General features: G+C 36.9%; 1 protein-coding gene across 3 annotated transcripts; it reads left to right on the top strand.

Moving 5' to 3' along the window:
* Nucleotides 1-198: 198 nt before the first annotated feature.
* LOC126716124 (serine/threonine-protein phosphatase 7 long form homolog) lies at nucleotides 199-15,267 on the top strand. 3 transcript variants are annotated; one of them, XM_050417137.1, is made up of 15 exons: nucleotides 199-667; nucleotides 1,326-1,437; nucleotides 2,988-3,745; nucleotides 4,024-4,114; nucleotides 4,228-4,626; nucleotides 4,712-5,518; nucleotides 5,621-5,788; nucleotides 11,366-11,462; nucleotides 12,036-12,314; nucleotides 12,536-12,652; nucleotides 12,750-12,795; nucleotides 13,341-13,514; nucleotides 14,088-14,238; nucleotides 14,417-14,530; nucleotides 14,614-15,267. In XM_050417137.1, the coding sequence occupies exons 1-5, from the start codon at nucleotides 537-539 to the stop codon at nucleotides 4,585-4,587; spliced, it is 1,452 nt and encodes a 483-aa protein (XP_050273094.1). In that variant the 5' UTR covers nucleotides 199-536; the 3' UTR covers nucleotides 4,588-4,626; nucleotides 4,712-5,518; nucleotides 5,621-5,788; nucleotides 11,366-11,462; nucleotides 12,036-12,314; nucleotides 12,536-12,652; nucleotides 12,750-12,795; nucleotides 13,341-13,514; nucleotides 14,088-14,238; nucleotides 14,417-14,530; nucleotides 14,614-15,267. The 3 variants fall into 3 exon arrangements, with proteins under 3 accessions (XP_050273094.1, XP_050273095.1, XP_050273093.1); XM_050417138.1 differs by lacking the exons at nucleotides 11,366-11,462; nucleotides 12,036-12,314; nucleotides 12,536-12,652; ... (3 more) ...; nucleotides 14,417-14,530; nucleotides 14,614-15,267 and adding exons at nucleotides 6,196-6,341; nucleotides 6,516-6,842 and having other exon boundaries at nucleotides 199-471; nucleotides 559-667; XM_050417136.1 differs by lacking the exons at nucleotides 11,366-11,462; nucleotides 12,036-12,314; nucleotides 12,536-12,652; ... (3 more) ...; nucleotides 14,417-14,530; nucleotides 14,614-15,267 and adding exons at nucleotides 6,196-6,341; nucleotides 6,516-6,842.
* Nucleotides 15,268-24,563: the final 9,296 nt, after the last annotated feature.

Below are 24,563 nucleotides of genomic sequence, written 5' to 3'. Positions count from 1 at the left end.
TTTTCAAAAAAAGAACCCACGTGTCAACCATCGCAGACCAAAACACAAAAAAAAAAACTAAGTTCAAACATTTCCCTCTCTCACTCCTGACTGCACTCGTCTCTGCCCTCTCACTCTCAGTCTCTCTCTCTCTCTCACGAGACGTCTCTCTCTCACTCTCACACTCTCTCCGAGCCTGTCGCTCCTTCGCCGGCACCGTCGCCGGCACCGTCGCCGTCTCACTCTCAGTCTAGACCCTCTCACTCTCACTCTCAGTCTCTCTCTCTCTCTCACGAGACGTCTCTCTCTCACTCTCACACTCTCTCCGAGCCTGTCGCTCCTTCGCCGGCACCGTCGCCGTCGCTGGCTCTCTCGCTTCCGTCGCCGTCGCTGCCTTTCGCTTCCATCGCCGTCGCTGCCTTTCGCTTCCGTCGGTCTGTCTCCGCCTCGCATCTTTCTCCCTCAGTGGTTGGCGAAGTACCTCACAAAAAAGTAAGGACTCTCTCTTTTTTTCTGGGTTTATTTGGTGCCGTGCGCTCACTGCAAGGCCATTCTCAATGTCCCTCATGGCTTGGCCAGGTTCACTTGCCCTCAGTGCAACGTTGACCTCGCTGTCGATTTGTCCAAGCTCAAGCAGTTCTATCAGCCTCGCCAGACTCCGCCTCCGCCTCCCGAGGAAATCAACGAGGTTTTGCTTCTTTTCTCACTGTGAATTTCATTCAATTGATTAGGTTTTGTGACTGTCTTGTTTGCTACTAGTGCCAGTGCTAGTGTTACTATTGGTGGAATTGCTTAAATGATTGAATTGATTACATATATGGTTAATGTTATACGAGTTATTTACGAGGATGAGTTGTATTTGGCGCGAGATGATGTACATTGTTTGATTGATGCAGATTAACATGTATTGCTTTTATGTTTATATTGGTTCTATTTATAATACTACAACAACAACAACAAAGCCAAGTATAGAGGTTTTTCTTAAAGGATTGAATTGGTTACATATATGGTTATAATGTTAGAGTTATTGACGAGGATGAGTTGTGTTTGCTGTGGGAGGATGTACATTGTTTGATCGATACGGATAAGAATTTAGGATTCATTTATTTTTAATTGAAACGTTACTGATATTGTTTGAAAGATAAGAGAAGTCATCATAAGGGAGGTTCTTACTCTCTCTCTCCGCATGCATTGTACTTGATATTTGGGGGTGCAGAGTTTGCTGCCATATCTCTGCTGTGAGGCAAATAATGCCCTTCTGAATATTACTATATATATTATAAACCATGATTATTTTTTTTAATGTAATAGACTATAGTACTCTTGACTCCCTAAACTTCGTGCAGTATGGCTGCTATTCCTGCTCAGCTCCCTGATGAGTTTGGTCCTGGGCCCATTGACGATTCGGTGTTAAGGTTTATAAAAACACATCGAGCGTGCGCTATTTGGGAAGGCAAGGTAAAAATTAAAACCGACCACCTGCTGAATATTCTCTTCTTATCCTTTTACATTATGTTGATTTTTTTTTTTCTTCCCATTTCTGAAATTCTAAGTGTCAATGGTATTACTAGCTTTCAATGCATGGTCATGCGCATTAGTTGGGTTAAGTTAGATTGGTTGACTGTTAGTGTGGGTGTACACTTTACTACCATTCACTCTTTCATCTAGAAAACCAAGAAAAACACTTTGAGATGAAACTAATGCTAAAAGTATGAAATTTAGGCTAAAAGGATCATAGTTATGTTCCAAATATTCCAATATGTAAAAAATTAAATGCAGCCAGGCAACCCTCAATAGAAGAATGATGAACCGGCATTATTAAAAGAATGTTATTACTTATTACTTACCACAACAGCAGTAATGATTCATTGTTACATTACAATCTTGTGATGCTAAAATTGCTATGTAGAATGCAATGAATTAAACTAATCACATCAAAAATAAATAAATAAATAAACTGAACTCAATTGAGACTTACAAGTATATTAAGTCTCATGCTAAACACTGACAATACTGTGTCCATGTGCTTATAATAACTTGGCCTTATTTCTTTATTTTGTCTCCCCAAAAGAATGGTCATGATCAACATTTTGTATAAGCATATTCTAGCCAATTAATAATCTTGGTGTATACTTTGTGTGTGTGCATATTCGTAATCGCCAGTGCTCCACAGTTCAGAAACTAGGTTAGCAACTTTCCTTATAACAATTTCCATAATCAAGCTAACAAGTTTTAAATACATACCTTACAACCCGAGTGGATAGCATTTTGGTGCCATGCATACCCCTCTTTACATAACCAAATCAATTAGCCTTAACCAAGTTACCACTCTCTTTGTCTATGACAAGGCCTCTAATTACCTAGATGAAACAATTGAACAATTTGTGCTTAGTTACAGGAAAGAAAAACAAATGTCAGGACCAGCAAAAAATGCCATGATTTACAAACTCTGAAAATTGTGTAGAAATGAAGATGTCAGTAAGAGTACGTTTAAATGTGTTGCGTACATGAATGTGTTGTATACGTGAACTCGATGTCTGTGCATACATGAACAAAGCAATCCTAGGTTCATAAGAGTTATTTTTGTTTGAAGCAATGTGACCTGTGATAATTTTATTGTTGCTTGGCAAGAAGTTGTTCAGGTTGTGGTTGTTGCAGTAATTTTTCTTGTTATTATTGAGAATGCTAGCCTTTGCCTCTAGTTTCTTTTACTTTCCTCTATTTAGGTTGTTTATTTTCCATCTAACTTTTCCTGGTTTAGAGACAGCAATAGGCTAGTCGCATGGGAAGCCTTTCATTACTAGACAAATGTAGAAAGTGCATTGCATCCTTTTATTTTTCTCCCGTTGTTGCTTTTTTTTTTGGTTTTTTTTTTTTCTTTTTGGGGTTGATATTTTAAGGTCCCTTCATAACTGCTTTATTTTTGTTTTTTGGGATCAATAACTACAATCATATATACAAAGGTTATGACATATTGCATCTCATCACCATAGTTCTATCATGTGCAGGATCCAGGGCCACTGACATGCCGCGGTCGTAATGACGAGTTCCGAAAACGACGCCGGATAGTGGTGGATGATCGTATCGTCGACATTGTGAAGAGAGTTGGATTAGAGGGGCTGTATAGGACCCCAGGTAGAGAGATTGATCATAACCTGATCACGGCCTTCGTTGAGCGATGGCGGCCTGAAACCCACACCTTCCACCTGCCCCATGGTGAGACAACGATCACATTACAAGATGTGGAGGTTCTTTTCGGGATTCCAATCGATGGTGAGGCAATTGTTGGAACAACTGACTTGAAATGGAAGGATGAATGTCGGAGTCTGCTTGGAATTGCTACTAATAGCACCACGCTTCAAGGACAAAGGATCCAAATTAAGAAGCTACTAGAAAAAATTGACGAAGGGTTGCCCGATGATGCAACAGAGGTGGTTGTGCATCAATATGCACGGTGTTATATCCTAGCACTCCTGGGAGACACAATTTTCGCCGACAAGTCTGGTGATAGGGTGCATACGATGTGGTTGCAGATGCTGAGGAACCTTCGAAATCCACCTCAGTACAGTTGGGGGAGCGCTTGCCTTGCATGGATGTACAGACAGTTATGCAGGGCAACCGACAGAGGTGCTAGTCAGATTGGTGGGGCCTTGTTGCTAGTTCAGTATTGGGCATGGGTCAGATTCCCTTTTTTGTGCCCAAGGATGGACCTCCCACCAGATGGTGCATATGGCCCACCATTTGCACCTTCTCCATTGTCTATTAAGTAAGTCTCTTCCTTGACTGATTCTCTCTATTGGAAATAGATCCATAATTTTAAACACATTGTTAGACATAGAAAATTAAATTTTAACCTTGATATTCTTCAAATTTTGACTGATTAATAGCTGAGTAATAGCTCCACAAATCATATGTTTAGATAACCATTTATTAGTATAAACTTAGTGGTATGTACTGTTAAATTTACGATTGCCCATCATTTATTGTTGTTGATTATTTCATATTCTCAATTCCAAGTATTGACTCCCTCTTTCGCAATTGTAGGACTGTGTGGGTTGTGAACACCTTGAATAGCCCCGCCGAAATCTGTTTGGTCCGGTACCGTCAGCTTTTAGATTGTATGCATCCAAAGCAGGTACCAAAATTGTGTTTATTCTATTGTTTATGACTATTGTATTTATAAATGTAAAAAAGCTCATAGATATGGAACATTGCATAATGTGCTGCCCTTTGATTTGATTATTTCAGGTGGTGTGGCAACCATATGAAGCTGAATTAGCCCACCTGCCTGCGTTTTGTGTCGCCGGAAGGGATGTATGGACAGCGAGGGTACCGCTTGTATGTTTCTGGCTAGTAGAGAAACATACACCGGACCGTGTTGTTCGTCAGTTCGGGATGGTACAAGAACCCCCCCTATATGTTGATACTGACGAAGCCCTTCATGCCATAAACCTGAGGGGGAAGATGGAGGTGAATTGGAGGGACAGACATTATGGCCATATCCGAGTATGGGATAGTCGAGCACGATCTCTATGTCCTGGAGCACAACTAGAGGGTGATATGTCGCCTACTCATCCATACTTCGATTGGTACGATAGGGTGACTTAGAGGTTCGTCGACCACACTTCGGCTTCACTTATTATTATGGTAATTGCTTCGACCTTTCTTTTCAATTTTTGTTGCGTATCAAGAACTTCAGTATGATGTACTAATGGTATTTATTTACTTTCAGGTTGCCAGTCACAAGAAGTTGTTGAAACTTTATACAGTAGGCAGTCATGAGTACAAGCATATTTCAGCTGTACTTAAGACAGTGGAACGCCTTCACCGTATAACTGCTCGACTTCCGTTGGAAGATATCGATGGGGCAAATCCAGAAGCGCCAGAAGATACTGGACGACCAAGCACAAGCTCAACTCATGCCAGCCATAGCCATGGTCAGCGTGCTGCATCCCATCAGGTCGTTAGTAGGGCAGATCTCCCTCCACCCCCACGTGCATCTCCTGCCCCAGAGTTCCCTCCACCTCCACATGCATCTCCTTCCCCAGAGATCCCTCCACGTACTGCTCATGCAGTTTCTGACCTAGAGATCTCTCTACCCACTGCTCATGCATCTTTTCACCCCGAGATCCCTTCACACACCTCACATACATTTTTTGATCCTGCTCATCTTTCATTTACTCCACCATCCTTTGATCTCGGCCCTGATTTCAGTCAAACCCCTCCTGTCATGCACACGCAATCCCCCTCGTACAGCATTGGTCATACAGACCATGTACCACCCCATAGTCACTCCATGTCATTCATGCCCACTCCTAGACTGCATATAGATCCCATGACTACGGGCACTCACATTTCATTTGCTACACCATCCTCCCCCGCAGTTGTTGGGAGTCAAGCAAAACAGCAAGCTGTGCATGTTGAGAATGAGCAGGTTGTTGGGTTATAGTCACCCCCACAAGGTCGACCTAAACGTACAATAAAAGCACCTCCTTGTGGGACAGGTGGTCACAAAGCAGGACACAACGTTGGCCCCACGGTATAACAAATCATTTAATGTAATGAATATCGAGTAACTACTGTTATGGTTGGTATTGGAATTCATGTAATCCATTGTTTGGTTGTAACTTCATCTTTGCAGCATCGTGAGGAGCCTCACGAAGGAGATGCAGTACCCCCTCCCCCACATACCAGACACTATACGAGACAGCATAAGCGTAAAATGCATTAGGATTAGCATCCCATAGAGATTGTTGATCTTTCATATAGTGGAAGTGTGTCAAAAATTGGTGGATTAACTTTTGATGAGGTAAGGAAAACTTAAATGAAGCCCTTGGTCTTGTGATTGAATATATTTTCCTTTATATTGGCTTTAGATAAAGGAATTCATATTTTCCATAGATTTTTTAGTTATAGGAATAACGGAATCACAACTTATACCATTCCTTTTGAATTAGGAACTCAACTTTGAAGTCTGGTCTTTCTGCCTCTAAATGTGCTAACAAAATTGTCATCATTATTGGTTAATACACAATGACAAATGCTACCTAATTCTGTGTTTTTGGGTGCTTCAATATGCCTTCTGCTGATTTAAAACTATCAAGATTCCTATGTGTACAAAATGAGTGAATTGATTGGAATTTGCTAAATACTTTGATAGTCCTCTTTCATTTTTATTAATACTCTTGAGTCTTGACTACACTTTACTTTGGACAGCCTAATTGAAATATCTCTTGGGAAATTTGTTGATGAGAATAAAGTTAAACTGCTGAAAGACAAAGGTTTACCACTGGAAGGCTGTGTTGTTGTTGCTGGGCGCACAGACAAAGGGGTCACAGCTCTTCAACAAAATTGTGCTTTTTGTATGTTATTACTTCTTCTTTTTTTGATAAGTATGTTATTACTTCATATCCCTAATTGTTGTATATTGGCTACTTGAACATGTAACTTTTGGCCATGATGTTATTATTTAAACATTTATAAAGCTGGCTATGCTCTGATGGCTGTTTGCTTAACACACTCCACTTTCTATTTAGGTATGAACTATGATGCTATCATTGTGTGGAGTAAAAGAAGCTAAGAGTGGAGTTCTTAAAGTTAATTAACTAACAAATTTCGTTGCTCTCCTAATGAAGGTTCGACAACTCCAAATATAATCAAGCTTAAAGTTACAGAATTATGAAATATGAAATATGCCTTATATTTGAGAAGTTCTATGTGGCAACTTTGATGTTTATTGTTTCTGGTTACCAAAGCAGATGCTGGTAGCTTGAAGAGTTTGGGAAGTTCAGAAGGGACAACGTGTGGCAATTCTCCAACTGAAGCCAAGGTGGTAGATGATGGATGCACCTCAAATTGCAAAGGTAATTGGATTTCTTTATGGAATGTGCCAGGTTTGGGTTTTGGGGAGAGGGGGGGTGGGGGGATTAAAAACCCCTTGGGAGTAGGTGAGCCATTGGGGTTGTATCCATCAGCTCTTGATTGGCCAAAGAGAAAAAGGAAGTGGTGGCTGTACTGAGCAGGATATAATTTGAAGGCTAATTCTGGTAGCTCTTTAGGTATCAACGGTTTGGTGGTTGGAACATCTAGGTTCCATTTTTTGGCTGAAAGGGGAGAAACTCTCCCTTTCTCTTGCCTGAATTTAGGACAGAATACAGATGCTTCTTATCTAGAAATTTTTTCTTTAATTTATTTATGCTACTAATAATAGGATTCTCTGTCTAGATTTCATCATTTTGTGTACTTAAATATCCTCACAAAAATTCTTAAACTCTCTAAAATACCCCTATCTTTTAGTTAAATAATTTTAAATTTAAAAACAAAAACTGTTTAAAAGAGTAATTTACTATTTTTAAAAAAGTTCCTAAGTTTTAGGCTTTTTCCCTTTCTCTTCTCCAATCTGAATTACCTTTCTTTTATATTTATTTTTATAAATTTTACATTCAAAACTTCAAACTTTTATCAACTCTCATGTAGAGAAATATCTTAGAAATTAGGACACTATCTATCTCACTTTTAAACATTATTCCATGTAAAAAAAACTCACATAGAGAAAGATCCAAAGAATTAGGACACTATCTCTATCCCACTTTTAAACATTATGACACTAAACCAAAATTAATATTGAAAAAGAGCCTCATCGCACGCGTGAAGCGTGTGTGATGAGGCTAGTTCTAAATATTTTTGCTATTGTATTTTGAGTTGGACTCCTATAATTTTCTTACAGAGAATCATTCTGCAGAACAAAATCAAAATGAGAAGCAGAATCTTGCTCCGGTTCCAAAAACTTTTTCTGTCTTTGAGATGCTTGACCATAAGGAGGTAGTATTCTACTAAATACTTTTGTGGATATCTATGACTTAGTTTTATTGCTTAATATGTTGAATCTTGATACTGAATTTTCATTTATAATTGTTTTCTATTTTTGAGATGTGCTTATCTTCATGTCAGGTTAATGTGGTCGAGGGATTGAAACATTTTGAATCGTTACTTGATGACTCGGAAGTTCCCAAACTTGTTTCTTTGGTTAATAATTTGAGGGCCGCAAGAAAAACAGGACAAAATGAAGGCAAGTTTGCTAAGTGCATTTTTTTTTTTTCTGTACACTTGAAGAAGAAAGAAATTTTCATGTGGTTTCTTTCTCTAAAACTGTACCTGTGATTTTCAGATGATTCATTTGTTGCCATTAAAAATTTGGAACAAGTTTCACCATGTAGGCTTCAAAATTTTAAATAGACATAATCCATTTCCATGTATGTTTTAAAATCTAGGGAGATCCATTTCTGGACACATTGCTTGCAAAATGGATTCTGTAACATTTATGGATGACATCTGAGGTACAGAAAATTAAAATGACTTTCTGTCATAGCAGTGCAAGTGATCTCTGTATGAAATTGTGCAATTCCGTATGCCATGCTTTTTTCCTTGCATTCTTACTGGTTTGTTCAAATATAATCTGTGCCTGTTGTTTTTCTGGTTTCCCTAAAATATTACAAAAAGTTCATCAATTCCGAATTAAATGTAGACTACATGCGTATTATTTTTTATAAGAGACTGCATTTGAATGGAATGGAAAGTAACCTTGATTGGGAATTGAATGTAAATGACTTGTGTTATAAAAACATTGCCATTATGCCCTTTATTTTATTAAAAAAAGGGTTATAGACAATCATTAAAAAAAAAGAGGGGGGGGGGGGTATTATGAGGACTTCATTAAAACTTCATAAAAGCACATTCCATTCTCTGATTCTTCCCAATTTGGGAGGGATTAAAAAATGGGTTCAAGAGGGCTATTAAAGTCCTAAACGAGGGAATAAAAAAAATAATCTTTCATTTTTCCCCCATTCCATTTTCCCCTATTCCCCTCTCCCAAACAAGCTGTTAGTGTCAGCATTATATGATTTAACAAGTCTTGAATTTGTTCATTGCACACAATTACTCAACTGCACTGTGTACTCTACAATCAAGGGTTAATGTGCTTATCTGTGTTTGTCTATAACTCTCTCTCTGTCCATATATATATATATGTGTGTGTGTGTGTGTTTGTGTGTGTGTATGTATGTATGTATGTATATATGAAATTATGAACAATTATATGATAATTCCAACATAATTTACAATTTTATCTTGAACAGTATTACAAAGTCATCATGTGATTGATGAAAATCTTTGACAGATTTAAACTCCATTAAATTACAAAACTTGAAGAACTAAATAAATCTATTAAACTACAAAATTATAAAATTAATAAATGATGGTCTTTCTATATAGAACGATCTTCTAAATAAAATTTTAAGGATTGAGCCTATAAAGATTTCCTTTTATCAAGTAATTATCATATGTTTAAGATAATCTTTTTATTTTTCTATGTTTTAAATTTAAAATCTTTCAGGATAATGTAATGCATTCCTGTCAGATGTAAACAACAACTGGTATTCTACTTTCTTTTGGCCATAACGTTTATTCTTGTTTCGACAACTCATTTGTCACAATTTGCAACACTTGATTGTGTTGAGCTATATTAGATCAAAGGCTGATTATGTTGACACATAATTAACACTTCTCATTGTCTTTAAAGAGTCTTTGTCCATCTTTTTCCTGACCCTAATTGGGGGTGTGGGATACTGTATACTACTGTCTAATTCTGGATATTGACTCATAGGCTGTGCTTTTATCCCGCATCTTATGCATTTGGTGGGTTTAAATCAAACTAACTAATTCCTTGAATGGAAGTCACCATTTAATTTTTAATACAAACAGTGATCGATATCAATTTGAGTTGTATGGTATTTTGCATATAGGGAAACTATTATTTATGTTCTTGAAAAAAATAGTGCCCAAAGCAGATATGGATCAGGTCTTTAAAAAATTGTAAAATATTTATATTCATGTAAGAATTTACTGAAACTTATTTTTGATGATGGGTAGGAAAGAATCATATAGACAAAAACAACAATTTACAAGAGCATAGGGGCATTCATTCAAGAAACAGGGACAAGGATTAATGGATTAATGGATTCTGGCTTTGACATACTAGTTGATATCTGATTAATGGATTCTGGCTTTGAAACAGGGACAAGGAGCTTGTCATTTCCTTCAATGGGAGGATACTCAAGAAATTACCACAATTAATGATCTTGTAGATGAAAGCAAACATGGCATATCTGTAGATTCTACTTCAACAAGCCATGAGTTAGTCACTAAAATGGGTGATTTGAGTACTAATAATTGAAAGAGGAAGTTTGATTCACTAGAGATGGAAAATCCTCAACATCTCCCAACTTCTGTGGCTGTACATGAACATTTTCAGAAAGATCAAGAGCCTGTCATAGAGAGGAGTGAACATGATGAGACTTCAGGGAATTTAACATCTACAAAGTATATTGATCCATCACGAGTTGAGGACTCTTCAAATCTCCAAGACCTAGCTGTGCTGGAGGTTGAGTTGACTGTAAGTGAACCTTCTGCTCTTACTGTATCTTTGCATTCTTGTTGGCCTTTTGCCAATGGTGATTGGTACAGTTTTTGTGTCAATCATAAACTCCTCGTGTATGCACTCCATCTGTGTTCAGTGTGAAATGCTCCTGTCTATCATCATTAATTGTCTGATATTTAACTAGTTAACACTTGTGACATGGTATGACCTGATTAGACATGGTGTGACTTGGGTGGGGTAGTGTGAGTTGTGAGGGTGGTTTTGATAGTTGTGGAAAAAAATGCCCACACCTTATATGGAGGAAGTGGGGAATATTTGGCTAAACAAAAACGGGAAGGCTGCTATCCTTAACATGAAAGTGGGAATGATAGTAAATCCCTACACACACACATGTATGTATGTGTATATGTGCAAGTACATAAATAACTATAAAAAATGATGGTTCATATCTGTTTATGTGCGCTTTGAAAATGTGTTGCAATTTTGATTTTCTACAGGCAATACAAGGAATACATGGAGAATCTATTGGAGTATCTACTATATTTTTTGCTTTGGGGATCTTGATGACCAACACTAATGCGATAGTGCTGGCAGATGGTAACTTCTGGGGAAGGACTGAGAGGCATGTAAATTGTTAATTTCAATTACATTGACTTTGCATTTGAGAAATGACTGCACTGAGAACCACATATCCAGGAGGACTCAAATTCTCTTCAGTACGTGAGAACAGGGAAACAAGATTGTTGAATTGCCATGTCTTATTGTAACATCCAATTCCCGGAGTGTACAAGTTTTACGGATATGTTTCCGTTTTGTTGTGACCTATAAAGTGTATCTGTTGTTTCTTGTCAATTGTAACAGTGTAGAGTTCAATTTAGTTGTAATGGTGCATCTTACTGTTGATGTCTATGTCAATTGATTATGTTTTCTGGAAATACTCCTTTTTTGCAGCTGGCTAGGGAGACTTTATCTTTTTGGGTGAAGGCATTCTCTGAGGATACAGCTAAAAGACTAGAAAATTTTGGGTTCATACAATTCAGACCAGGAGGTATCACATGTTTTTACTTTTATTTATTTATTTATAATTTTGGTTGGGGTGGAGACATTTTTATGCAAGGACGGGCTACATAATTTATACAATTGGATCCTTTATTGAAAATTTCAGGAAATTATTGCTGCTAGAAGTGAACCAATATGTTTCTTTTAATTGTAATCCATACAAACTATTCCACTTTTAGTTAGAATGATGCAATTTCTTGTCTATATCTTTGAATATCTTTGAAAGCTGACAGCATGGGTTGTATTTGCTCATTATGCTTTTGCCTTACCTAAGAACGTCTTGAAAGTCTAATTGTTCTAAAATTGCTCTTGTAGTCCTAATTTATATCTATCCATTAGTTTCAAACTTTGACATTGAATGGAATGGAATGTACAATAAGCACAATTTATTCTAGAAAGGGGTCTAACATCCTTATTTGTTTTTGTATGAATCTCAATGATTAGGCCATCAGGTAATTTATTTTGCAATGTGTGCCACAAGGATTCACATTGTCCCATTGGTAGATTAAATCTCATTTATTTGTTGGAGCTTTTAACATCATCCAAATATTTATTGTTTCAGAATGTGAGGCCCAATGCTGAAAACCTCCCTGAGGATTTGGGTTTGATTGTGACTTATTGTTGGAGAGAGGACCCAAACACTCGACCAAACTTCAAGCAAATTATACAGATGCTCTTGCATTATCTGTCTACTATTTCACCACCAGCGCCCACTATCCCTCCTCGGATATATGCTGAAAAATATACTGTTTTTCCGCCAGAATCTCCTGGTACAAGTTCCTTAATGGCTGCAAGACATGACTCAGGGGAAACCCCAACATCCAATATAGAAGACAACTCTGTAGGTTTTTTCAGTTGTGATAATATTTTTTTTTTTTTATCATGAATACCTCCGGTGTACTAGAGTGGCACTAATGTAATACCTGTTTTTTGTTCACTTTGCTAATCATATTTCCATTATACGTATAAAATATTCCTTTCCCATGTATATGAAAACAAGAGCTCCTATCAGCAGTCCTGGTTAATAGGCAGCAATTTTGACTAAATATCTAAAATTTGCAGGCTCAAGCAAGGGAGAAAGCTGAAAAAGAGGGATTTGAAGTAAGCAATCCCAAGACCCAAAATTTGGTGGCTAACACAAAGGCCCTAGCAGAAAATGAAGGGGAAGGACTTGCGAAGGTTACATTTCTTTTACTTTTGTGCCTTGATTTATCCACCCCCTAGCTTAAATAAGTGTTCCTGCTCAGCACACTGTAATTCATCTTGATTATTACAGCACAGTTGCAGAGTTGGTGGAAGTGGGTCCTGAAAAGTTAAAGGAGGTAAGGAGTTTTTTTTTTTTCTTTTTTATAAACCTATAGTTGTAAGACTCCAGAACATATGACCTTACAAAAGTAATTGTGAATCATTTTCCCCCCTAGTAAAAGATATAAGGTGTTAGCAAAAATTATAGGTGTTAGTTAGCAAAAAAGATATAAGGTGTTAGTTAGCAAAAATTAAAAGATATCAGCTTTCTTTTTTCTTTTACTGAATGTGATGTTTTACCAAATAGAATTGGTTTTGACTGGAGAATATGTTATGAACCAAATTTGACATCTTTATTCATATAATTGTTAGTCTCTAATATCTTCTCAGCCTAAAAAAAAGGAGAGATTTTAAGAGGGATTTCATGATAAACACAGGAATAAATCCAAGAGAATTTTTGAAAAAATAGAAAGGAAAATACTAAAGCTAAATGTGATTGACCTCACTTTAACAACATAATAAATAAGTGTCCGAATTTTTTTTTTTTTTGCGATTGCTACATATCAGTTTGTAGGATTTAAATAGTAAAAAAAAAAAACACTCACCCTGTTGTCTTGGAAAGATAGTTCAATTTCAGAAAGATCAGGTTGAGCTTCAAGTATTGCTTTCAATGAAGGGATGATATCCTCCTCCATTAACTGAGGCAGTGGCTTGGCCGCAGCTTTTGCTGGAGGTTTGGCCTTTGCTGGAGCTTCTTCTTGAGCTGTCTTCACCTCCTTTGTTTCGGCAGCCACTGGTAATTTCAAGACATTTGTAGTTTTCTTGAATTGATTTAACTTGTACAATTTAACTGTTACAAATTATATAATATTAGATGAGAATGCAACTACTTACCTGTAGAAGTAGACGATTCTTGCACAGCAGACCAAGCAACCATGTTTCTGTGATTAGTAACTAATTTACATACCCTCTGCAAATAAAATAAATAAATAAATAAAAATTCACAAATATGCCTATCCTCCCTCTGGCCATCACAAAATATAATTATTTTTGCAACCATTTAGTTGGAGATCAATGTAAATAGCTTATATTTAATAAAAAAAAAAAAAAAAAAAAAGGTGTATAACAACGGAAAATCTTGGGAGAGGTCAGTATAATTTTCCAAAATGAGAAAACTAGCTGATGTGGCACAAGACAAGCGGCCTAATAATTGTGTCCACATATTAGAGTTCTACACCATATCAAATTTTAGATGCCAAAATGATGTTCTCCATATCCCAGAGATCCTCTTATCTTTGCCAAGTTTCAGTATTTAATTTTGTTCTCCAACTGGGTTTATCTATAATTTTTGTTTGTATTGTAAAATCAGGAGATTATAAGGAAGGATATTATATTGGAGTGGAAGTAGTTGAAGGTGACCCAGAAGCAGAAAAACCATTTTATGGTCCAGGCTGAGATTCATTGCGGACAGGCTGAGATCTGGAGGCAGATTACTGCTGCTGGAGACACTTGTACTGAAGGTATTTTCTTGCGCATGTACACATTTGCTATGTATCCTACAGTTACTGCCCTGCCCAGCCCAACCCCCCACCTCTCACCCACCGTATCTTTATAGTTTATGTTTCTCTTGCTTTGTTCTTGCTAACTTGCTGCTTGCCCTTATCAGTTATCTGTTAATATATTTTTTTTTCCTTCCAGTGACAGATTGTATAAGTCAAGTTTTAGGACTTCATATTCTGGGTTGGTTGGGCCGGCTTGCTTTCCCTCCTCCTCGATGTTTATTAGTTCTTCCACCTCGGCCTCTCTCTTGTGGTAAATACAGATTACGTTCCATTTGTTTGGTTTTTTTTCCCTCTTTCATCTTTGGTTGTGACTCTGATTCATATTTTTGGCAGGTGTTTTCCCTAATTTTGATTCCATATTTGTTCCTCGAGATAAAGATGTGTCTAATTGTGAAGGCTCTGCTGACCTGCATCATAGCCCTTCAATTGTTGAATTTGATGAGACGTCATCACAAATATCTTGTCGTGACGCTCAGTCTTCAAGTGAATTGTCAATCCCCAAGAGTCCTCCTGCTTTGCTAAAAGGTAGCGTAACAACTTTAAACGTGGATGTGCTTGAGTAGACAGTGTTGCCTCTTCAAAATCAGCTTCTTACCCATCTTGAATCAATGAATCCGCTTCAACACGAGTCCATGACACAGGTGGTGGAAGGGGAGAGTTGATGGAGCGGTACCATAGTGAGAAAGTAAGGTATATAAGCAAAGTGGCTACTATAAGCAACAATAGTGTAGCTGTGTAGCATCTATCCATTTTGGCTATATAATTTGATTGTTTTTTATATGTAATTTGTCACTTTGTTCCATCCTTGGATAAATGGATTGGATTTAGCTAGATCTTATGTATGATCGTATAGCCTCTTCATAATCAGTATGTTGGTTTGCGTAATGCTTTGTATGTGAATTGCATAGCTTGTACAAGGATTTTTCTATGTACAGCTTTTAAATTATGTTGAGATTTACCGAAATGATACTAATTTGATAAATAAAAGTCATCTATTTCACCTTTTATGTTCCATTGATGCTTCTATCAATCACAAATTGTTAGAATTTATTTTTTCCTTATAAAATAACCAATGTTTAAAATGGGGAAAAAAATCAGACAAATGGGAGGTTGTAATTGATATATTTGATAGACAATAATCTGTTCACTAGATAAATGCATAGTCGGGTTTGCATGGATGTTGAGGTGGGAAATTTCCTACGAGTGTCTTTAGAAATAAGTGTTTCCTTGGGTTGTTTATTGTTTCTCTGTTTTTGGTTGTTTTTTGATGAATGAGCATGATTGCACTGATGGTACTGACCAAGCTTCAATTGGAAGTTGTAGCATCAATGCTCAAAGCACGAATAATCAAAGGGATGATAATTCATTGACAATATATATTACTGCTTGAAGGGGAAGGGAAGGATGTGTGTGTGTCTATAGCATTCAGGAAAAATCATAGTTAAGAATTGTGAACATTGGGTTCAATAAAGGCTTTTTATGTTTTTTTTTTGGGAGCAAAAGAACCCTTACAAGTAATATTCTCCCCTAAAAAATAAAATAAATATTTATTTTTATTTTTTTACCTAAATAATGAGGCTATTGCATTTACGTGGAGCTCTCTTGCCATTTCTCTTTTTGGTCTTCTATAATTAACTATAATAGGAGGAAAAAAACAACCTTAAAATTTACAATGAAACATTAGGGGAAGAAACAAAATATTTTCCAGGGATATTGGGAAAGAAAAGGACCACCCACTTGTTGAACACATCTAATTTGGTCTAGTACCACAACCTGTCCTGCTAGCATATGGATCATTTCTTTCATCTTGTTTTTACGTACTTTATTTGTCTATGGCAGCGGCTTTAGTAAGGTAGTAGTTCTACTGAGATAACTTGAATTTTTTTTTATTGCTTTCTACTTGACCTCGATGGCTGTCCCTTCTTCTCCATGTGGCAGTGGTACCGTCCAGCTGAAAAAAGACAATATTAAGCAATAGCCAATAGGTGTTCTTTCACTTTATCACATTGTGAAAGATTCTATTAACAAGGCCAAGACTAGTTCATATATGAAAAAGGGGATGGAGATTCCCAAAACCCAATTCTCCATTTAGCTTGTCCTGTAGTCTGTAACTGTAAGGTTTGAAGTTGAAGTTTGGTACAGTGCTACCTTTAATTCATTGAAAATTAACCGTCCAAGTCACACATCACTCTGACAAAATTTGTTCCTTGCCTGGATATATATGTACTGTTTAAAGTTCATTTCAGTAAGTTAATTCAATCATCACAATTAAACTAGTGAGTAGTAAGCAATATAAACTACAAAATTGTGGGGATTTAAAATTGAAAGACAAAATTAAACAGTCATAATATCACAATCTAGAAACAGGTACATTGGATATAAAATACTTCGAGTACAAGTTCATTCAGTGACAAACAAAATAATAATTGTGTGGATACAACCCAGTAGTAAGTTCAAATACATAATAAAGAGAACCCCAATTGACATCTACAATGCCATTCCAAACTCGAGTATTTGCATGCCTAGCAAAAATTCAAATATTGTTGTTAGATACCAAAACCCAAAACATACGTACTAATCTATGCAACTTGGCTAATTGATACAATCATGGCATTTTATATAAAAGCATCACTTACCTAGTTTGGATTATTACTGCTTGTCGAAGCCCCACGGGAAAGCGGACATCTTCTACGGTTATGCCCATGTTGATGACACAGTCCACAGCTCTGCTGTTGCTGAATCTCCCTCAAGTCAGAATCTGGCCTCCGGCTTCCCGGTTCTCGCCGGACCCCATCCATCTCATTTCGTATCCTAGACGCCACAGGTCGACCTTTGCCCCGCAACAGTTTTGGGTCAGGCACCCACTTTGGACCATCCACATCCTTCCACAATGAATCTGACTTTGGCACCACAAATGCATGTGAGTAGGTGTGAATGGCGTTCACCAAACTATAACATGGGTCAATATATGCAGTCGCATCTTGCCCCAAGTACTGAAGAGCTTTAATTGCATGTGAACAAGGGATCTTTCTCATTTGCCACTTTCCACAACCACATGTTCTGGCCTTTACATTTACTTCATAACTATGGTGTCCCCCTCCAGAGCTATAGATGTTGTATGAAGTAATTACTTGATATATACCATTCAGATTATTAAACGGATTTATATGGTGTGAAATTGATTTTTGTAGGTTGTGTCCATAGATTTTTAAGGCATATGTAGTCCATACCTTGTCCTTTGAGAGATCATGAGTAATTTCTTTGTGTCGATCATGGAAATACGCAACAAGTTTGCAATGAGTGAATTCAACCATTGCAGCAATGGGTAGGCCACGGGCACCTTTGAGTACTCCATTGAAGCACTCCGAGACATTGGTTGTCATAGCCCCATAACGGTATCCACCATCATGTAGTTGGGTCCACTTGTCTAGATCCTCGTTCATTAGATATGTGTATGGCATGATGGATGAGTCGGGTTCACTTTCCTGCCGCTCGGTTCTCCGTTTCTTCCTAAGGGCCTCGATCTCAGCTTCCTTGATAGGTTGCATGTACAACTCAAATTTAGATTCCCGAGTAGCATACCCCGCTTTCAAGGCTAATGACTTTAAAGTGGCGTCCTGAAAATGCGTGTTGAAGTTGCTAGCAACATGTCGAAGGCAATATCTGTGAACTACTCGTTGTCGTCCATCATCATGTCTAGGCCAGTTTGCAATTGCACTTTGAATACCCTTATGTCGGTCAGAAATTATACAGATGTCCTTATCTGCTATCACATCCCCCAGTGCATTCCTGAGGCGTTCTAAAAACCACCCCCAACTAGACCCTGACTCTTTGTCCACAACGGCAAAGGCAAGAGGCAAAACCTTGTTGTTGGCATCGGTGGCCATTGCAATCAACAACACCCCTCGATATTTACCATACAAATGGGTCCCATCAATACTGATCACTGGCTTACAATGTCTGAATCCTGCAATGCATGGAGCGAAAGCCCAAAATATATAGCGCAATATTGTATCACCGAACTCGTCCCTGGGTATGGTGTGAAACCAGAAACGGGTGCCAGGTTCTTGATCCCAGTATGCAAACAATAACTTTTTCAACCTTTGGTAAGACTCTTCCCAATCCCCAAATATCTTTGCAATACCTCGTTGTTTCGCATCCCATATCTTATAGTAAGAAAGAATATGCCCATAATACTTCCCTTTAATGAAATGTCTGAGGTGATAAATTGTTGCCGTGTGTTTCTCTTTCAACAATGGAACAAATTCTTCTGCTAGAAAATTACAATCCATCATTCTACCATCAAGGGCCGTGGCAAGGGGCATACAACTATGAGGACCCCTATAAGATGTGACCATCCATAGTCCGAGTTCAGGCTTCACAACTGCCCCAACGTACCACATGCATGATTCATCGCTGCATTTCACAGACAGTCTACTTGTGGTCGACCTACTAGTCACAAAGTTTCTGTTATGCTTTGCGGCGTAAATTGTTAATGCACGTCTCACCGCATCTTTATTAGCAAAAATCAACCCTTTCGCAAAATTCATGTCTGCATTCCAAGAACCAAATGATTGCTGAACAACTTCAGGATCAACCATATTTTCCCAAGTATTTTCATAAAATGATGAGGCAGGAGGTTCATAAACGAGGGCCGTATTTGTAACATGCTGAACTCTAGCATTAGCGTCCTCATCATCTTCATCACATTCAGCCATATCATCAACATGAGGAATGTGAGTAATTTCATGGTCATCAAGACCCCTGTCAAAGTCACCATCGTCAATCCTCTCTTCATACTCATCTCTATCCTCACAATCTTCCCTAGAACAGTCTTCGTCTTCATCTTCATCTTCAACTACTGGAACTGTAGAGGATTCACCTCGATGTGTACAAAATTGATCTTCATATCTATTTCCAGGTTCACTCTCAATTGTTACTGGTGTCTCTTGAAAAGGGGGTGTATAGCCTCCCAATGTGGTGCATTGATCATCTAGGACTGCAAACTGTAGAGATGTAGTTGTTTGTACAATTTCGTCTTCTACGCCGACTTCTGCACGAGGCTCCAAAGTGACATATAACTCAAAATCTGCTGCTTGTTTCCATTTGTCCATCTTACTAAACATGAATTTCACATGTTTGTCCTCTGTTATCGCCATATATCTGTAATTAATGCATTGATTGAGGACTTCATATGGAGAACGGAAAGTAATATGTATGTCATGCAAAGCAGGGTTCACTTGCAACTCTTCCATAATTTTTACTTTCAGCTCATTCAGGGTCTTTAGCTTACGGCGTATCATCATATAGTAGCACTGGATACCCGGACCTTGAAATGAGGCTCCATCATAAGGGTTGGCATTGCTAAGGGGTCCACCGTAGTATATATTTATATAGATCATTGTCAACCTATAGATCATCAAGTGCAATTGTGTTAGTGACAAATTTATAACGCTCAATCAACATCAATCACAAAACTTTGCGTATGAAATGCCAACAATACTAACCTCAACCAAATTTGCATATACTCACCTTTAGTAATCTTACTAAAATAGTCATTACCAATTTCATATTCTTTAAAAATTCTAAATCATTCTAGGGGCATGACTTTCAAAACCCATTCAAATAAGTTATGATGAACAAAAATATTATATACCAACCAGTTATCCATTGAAATCTCTGTTACAAATCTTAAACAAATATATCTTGAAATAATTTATGGTAAAAAGACTACTATCTTAGGTATCAAACTCATAATGTTATGATATATCCATGAGAAAGACCTAAAAGTACTAAATATTCCTAACAATTGATCACAATATTTAGTACTAAATATTCCCAATAATTAATCACAATATTAATTTTTTTTTTAACTTAGCATATTATCACAATATTTACACTAACAAACAAAACAAATATTCCCATATGTTGTAATAACATAATAATCACAATATTTGGTACTAAATATTCCCAATAATCACAATATTTGTAGTTATTTTCTTAAAAAATCCCTAATGACTCCATTCTTTTTGCCAATATCTAATCCCCTAAAATCCTAAAGGGCTATGGAAATGGACAGCGTTTGCTCTCTTTCTATTTTTAAAGTCTGCTCCTTTTTTCCTAACTTGGAATGTTACAAATGGTAACAACACCAAATATTTGTAAATTTTTCACAAAATATACGTGCTCGTGCTGCACCATCCTTACACATTCATTCATGGTCATGGTCATGACCATTTCATGTTACAATTTTACTGTTGCAACTTCCTTAAAAAAAATAAAAAATAATTGGATTTATAAGATTTTGAGCTTCGAACCTTTAGCCAAAAAAGTTTTATATATTCTCTTAAATGAAAAAATAAAAATAAAAAGGAAAAAATTGCATATCTAGAGTACTCAAATTTTCACATAATAATCACAATATTTGGTACTAAATATTCCCAATAATCACAATATCAACTTTCTTAAAAAAAAACTTAGCAAATAATTTAATCACAATATTCACACTAACAAAAAAAAAAAAAAAAAAATTCCCCAATATGTTGTAATTTAATCAAAATATTTACACTAACAAAAAAAAATTCCCCAATATGTTGTAATTTAATCACAATTATTTACTAAATATTCCCAACAATTAATCATTAAATTACTACTCATTATAGATATTTTTTCTTAAGTAGATTTATGATCTTATATAAATGTGTCATAACATTAATTTAAAAAAAAAAAAAAAAAAAGCTAATAATCACAATATACTAACAAATAAATTAATCACACTATTTACACTAACAAATAAGAAAAACAAAACATTTCCTAATATGTTCTAAATTTTTCTTTAAAAAAAACCTAGCAAATAATCACAATGTACCAACAAATAAATTGATCACAATATTTACACTAACAAATAAGAAAAACAAAACTTTTCCTAATATGTTCTAAAATTTTTCTTTAAAAAAAATCTAGCAAAATAATCACAATATTGTAAAAATTAACCTGAGAATGTTGTGTGATGAGTGTTCTGTGAGTGAGTTGAATATAGAGACTGAGTTGAAGAGCTGAATATAGAGAGTGTTCAAGAGAGAGCATGTAGACTGAGTGTTCAAGAGAGAGTTGAATATAGAGACAGAGAACTTATTCCCACGGCAAGAGAGACAGGTCCAGCTGGGACCCACAGACACGTGGAGGGCTGGGGACTGAAGCTGCTGTGGGGACTGAAGCTGCTGTATCAGCCCACGTGATGTTGCTGCTGTGGGATGCTGTTGGATGGGAGTGCTGCTGTTTGATGGAACTGATGCTGGCAAATTTATAAAAGGAAATCGAGTCCAAAGGACTCGGTTTCTAGGCCTGAAAAACGAGTACGTTAAACTCGGTTTCAAAGAGTAGAAAACGAGTCCATTAGACTCGGTTTCCAGGCTTTGAAACCAAGTGCAAGGGACTCGGTTTCCATGCTTTAAAACCGAGTCCTTTGGACTCGTAGCGCTGAGAAGCGAGGCGAGGGTCGTCAAAAGGACGCGTCGTGGTGGTGGTCGTCAAAAGGACTCGTGGTTGTTCTGCTCGTCAACCTCGTTGCTGAACGAATCAAACGACGCCATTTCAGCTCTGTCTGTGAATTTGGTGGTGGTGGTTTATGGTTTTTCTGTTGGGTTGTGTTGTGTAAGAAGGAAGGCTTGTGGTCTTGGTGTGTTCGGATCGCGGTGAGAACGTTGTCTGTTTGTTGGTTGGGAAATATGATGAATTGTCTTTTTCTAAAAGGAAATCGAGTCCAAAGGACTCGGTTTCTAGGCCTGAAAAACGAGTACGTTAAACTCGGTTTCAAAGAGTAGAAAACGAGTCCATTGGACTCGGTTTCCAGGCTTTGAAACCGAGTGCAAGGGACTCGGTTTCCATGCTTTAAAACCGAGTCCTTTGGACTCGTTTTCCAGGCTTAGAAGTCGAGTTCTTTCAACTCGATTTCTCGCATAAAAAACCCAGGAAATCGTCCCAGCTGAACTCGAGTTGTTATATTCCAAATTAGTTTCAAACGTTTCCTAACTAATGAAATAGTTTGGGTTTTGTAGTTATTTTCTGAAAAATCCCGTGTTAGTTGGGTCCTTCGATTCGAAAGATAGAAATGGAAACTCACGCTCCCTAAATTCCGGATTTTTTAAAAAACTAACTACAAAACCCAAACAATATCATTAGTTAGCAAACGTTTCAAACTAATTTCGTTTATAACAATTCGAGCTCAGTGGACTCGATTTGTGAGAGGTGGAGAAAACATGGAAATCGAGTTCAACGAACTCGGTTTCCATGTACAGAAATCGAGTTCAATGAACTCGGTTTCCATGTACAAAAACCGAGTTCAACGAACTCGATTTCCATGAAAAACGACCCACAAGAAATTGATTTGCCAAGAAGACGATCTCTGATAAGAAGACGATCCATCTTCTGCAGACGCAGCCAAACATTAGATGGCACTAGACTTCGTTATCTGATCAAGCAAACCCAACAACAAGCTCTCTGAGCACGAGGTCCATCTTCTGCAGACACAGCCAAACCATGGAAACCATCTCTGGCAGACTCATCTTCCGATCTCCCGAGTCCAATGAAACCGAGTTCAATGAACTCGATTTCCATGTATGGAAAACGAGTTCAATGAACTCGTTTTCCATACATGGAAATCGAGTTCATTGAACTCGGTTTCTGTACATGGAAACCGAGTTCAATGAACTCGATTTCTGTACATGGAAACCGAGTTTGTTGAACTCGATTTCCATGTTTTCTCCACATAGTTTTTCCTAAATCAAGTCCGCTGAACTCGAATTGTTATAAACGAAATTAGTTTGAAAAGTTTGCTAACTAATGATATTGTTTGGGTTTTATAGTTAGTTTTTTAAAAAATCCCTAACCCTCCTATTATACACAGGGACATTAAGTCAACCAACATTCTCCTCGATGAACACTTAAATGCAAAAGTTTCTGATTTTGGATTGTCTAAGCCTATGGGTGAAGGAGAAAAGGGCCATGTCAACACTCAAGAAAAGGGCCATGCTTGCTTGCTTCACATGACAAAGAAGCAGAATTGTAATTGAAATACATGCATCATTATCGTATTTACTTTACATTATTTACTGTGGAACAAATATCTGATGAATGATCAAGTTTTCAACTTGTTAGATTATAGAGATAATTTTGTGAAAAGGTTGAAGAAGGTGAATATTCCTTACTTGAAGGATGATACTTATGTGATAAGGACTGACAAATTGATAATTATGGGGCACTTATTTTAAATTAGAAAAACCTACAACTTTCTAAAACTATCATATCCACTACCTGTACTTTTGAATGTGTACTTGGTACAATCCGTGCACCCAATTACTGAGTTGCCAAAGCCAATACGAACAGATTATTCATTTGAGGCTAAAAGGAACTTGCACTCCAAAGAATGACAATGCATGTTATACCGGCATAATTTTAATTGTATTAGTAAAAAATTAAATTTTCTAGCCACATTGTCATATATATGCAAAGTTCCCTTGTCTTCTGTATGATACCTTTTCACTTTCACTTGTTTATTTTTCATTTTGGTTGTCTCACTTCCTAATATCACAAAGGGTTGTTTTCCAGACAATATAAGAGTGGTGAGAACCCCTTAGGTTTGTTTTGTATTAGTTTTGTAATATTCGAAGATTATTTCATTTTCTTGCTAGGAATGCTCTGTATGGCAGTGAGCTACAAGTCTGGATTGAATCTTGTCCTGATGATATAGCTCCTCTAGTGACTCATGATGCTTTGTAATCTTTGATCTTTTGTGAAATAAACTTGACCTTTGGACCTAGATTCTCAAAGAAAAAAAAAAAAAAAAATCTCATTGGAACAACGCAAAAGACACTAACCTTATTATATAGTCCATGTTCAACCGCCAAACACAATCATACATTTTTAATATATGCATTCATCATTTTATTGGAAAAATGATAAAACAATAAATGTTGTTAATAGCTTTTTATATTTCCCATAAAAATAGTGTCAAAACTTTCCTATTATTTTTTATTAACAATTGCCCTAAAGGCATCTGCTAACATGACTCTTATGAAAAATATAAAAAACTAATAACAAAATTAATTACTTTCTCATTTTTTTTATTCATAAAATGCTTCAAAAAATAGTTTCTAAACCAATGCTCTTAATATTTCACTTTATAATTTTGGGTCATGCTAATGAGTGCCCTTAGGGCATTGGTTAACAATCCATTTTAGGAAAGTTTTGACACTACTTTTATGGGAAAAATGAAAAAAACTATC

Source organism: Quercus robur, chromosome 2 (genome assembly GCF_932294415.1).
Source record: "Quercus robur chromosome 2, dhQueRobu3.1, whole genome shotgun sequence".
NCBI classification, from domain to species: domain Eukaryota; kingdom Viridiplantae; phylum Streptophyta; class Magnoliopsida; order Fagales; family Fagaceae; genus Quercus; species Quercus robur.
The sequence above is the reverse complement of the archived record's forward strand: the minus strand, read 5'-3'. Positions and strand labels throughout refer to the sequence as shown.